This window comes from Arachis duranensis, unplaced genomic scaffold (genome assembly GCF_000817695.3).
Source record: "Arachis duranensis cultivar V14167 unplaced genomic scaffold, aradu.V14167.gnm2.J7QH unplaced_Scaffold_145958, whole genome shotgun sequence".
NCBI lineage: Eukaryota > Viridiplantae > Streptophyta > Magnoliopsida > Fabales > Fabaceae > Arachis > Arachis duranensis.
Genome location: NW_026264083.1, coordinates 1 through 1,405, shown reverse-complemented (window position 1 = coordinate 1,405; position 1,405 = coordinate 1). Strand labels below are relative to the sequence as shown.

At 43.6% G+C, this 1,405-nt stretch overlaps 1 protein-coding gene across 1 annotated transcript; it reads right to left on the bottom strand.

The window, feature by feature from the left end:
* Positions 1 to 2: 2 nt before the first annotated feature.
* Positions 3 to 1,401, bottom strand: LOC107472534 (pentatricopeptide repeat-containing protein At3g18020-like; the record flags this gene model as incomplete). The annotated part of the gene is made up of 2 exons (XM_021134544.2): positions 3 to 819; positions 860 to 1,401. Coding segments are annotated over 2 exons (1,359 nt in total), but the record flags the coding sequence as incomplete, so codon positions are not given.
* Positions 1,402 to 1,405: the final 4 nt, after the last annotated feature.

Genomic DNA, 1,405 nt, shown 5'->3' with positions numbered 1-1,405 from the left:
GCTTCATCTATTTGGTTAGATTCACATAGACCATCTACCACAACAGTATAAGTGGTACTATCTGCAGTAATGCCATTACTTGCCATATTATTGAAGGCCCTCAATGCATCATTTGGCCTCTTTAGTTTGAATAGGCCTCGGAGAAAAGCATTATATGTCGCAACACTCGGTCTTACACCATTTTCAGGCATTACTTTATGGAGCAACTCAACAGCTTCATCAACTCTTGCAGTGTCCAATAAACCAGAAATTATAGTAGTGAAGGTCACAACATTGGGAGCGGAAAATTTACCACTCAACATGTCCTGTAATACCGTTAGAGCTTCATCAATCCTCCCCACCTTGCAAAATCCATTGATAACTGTGTTAAGTGTGATCACATCTGCATGACACTGGCTTTGAAGTATGAGCACAAGCACATTCAAGAGTTCTGTTGGATTATTCACAATACAAAGAGCTCTTAAATAGATGTTGTAAATCCTATTCTTGTTGACGCCTTCCCTACTTAGCATGTGTTCAAGAACTTTCCTTGCCTTGTCCACATCTAGCACTTGGCAAAGAGCTTCCACCAACACCTTGTAGGTATGCTCAGAAAGCAAGAATCCAAATTTAGCTTCCTCTAATAACTGATAAGCTCTCATACAATCACCATCCTTGCTAAGCCCATGTATAATATAATTATAACATGCTACACTCGGAACTAATCCTCTCTTCCTCATTATATACACAATCCTAGCAGCCACATGATACCTCCCAACCTTGCAGAGTGAATCTATCATCTGTCCATATGCAACCTCCTCACACAAACTGCCCCCTAATGTAAACTCCTCGGCTATCCTAAACAAAACTGCCCCCTAATGCAAACTCCTCGGCTATCCTAAACAATTCATTGAAGAACCCTCCCCTACACAGAGAATCAACCAAATTCGCAAAGGCTGCCATCTTCATCGAAGCCTCCCTTTCAACCCTCATCTTCTCCCATAACTGGCACATCATTCCCTTTGCTCCTTCTATATCCTTCTTCCTAAGAAACCCGCCGACTAAAACACTATAAGTCAAAGAATTTGCCGCAATACCACTATCAAGCATTTCATCAAACACCTTGCGGGCATCACCAATTCCACCAATTAAGCAGTACCCATTAATGAGAGTAGTATAAGAAACCACATTGGGGTAATGCCCTCTACCCTTCATGTCAAAGAACAGTATGTGTGCTTGTTGGGGTTGACCGAACCTGCAAAAGTGATCCATTAAGCGGTGATAGGTGACAATGGAGGGAACAAAGCCGTGGTTAGCTTGGATCAAAGAAAGGGCACAAGCCCAAGTTCGGTGCGGGGTTCGAGAGGGGAGGAGGCGGGAGAGGAGAACGTTGGAGGTGCGGTGGTCAGGGAGGAAGCCGGAGGAG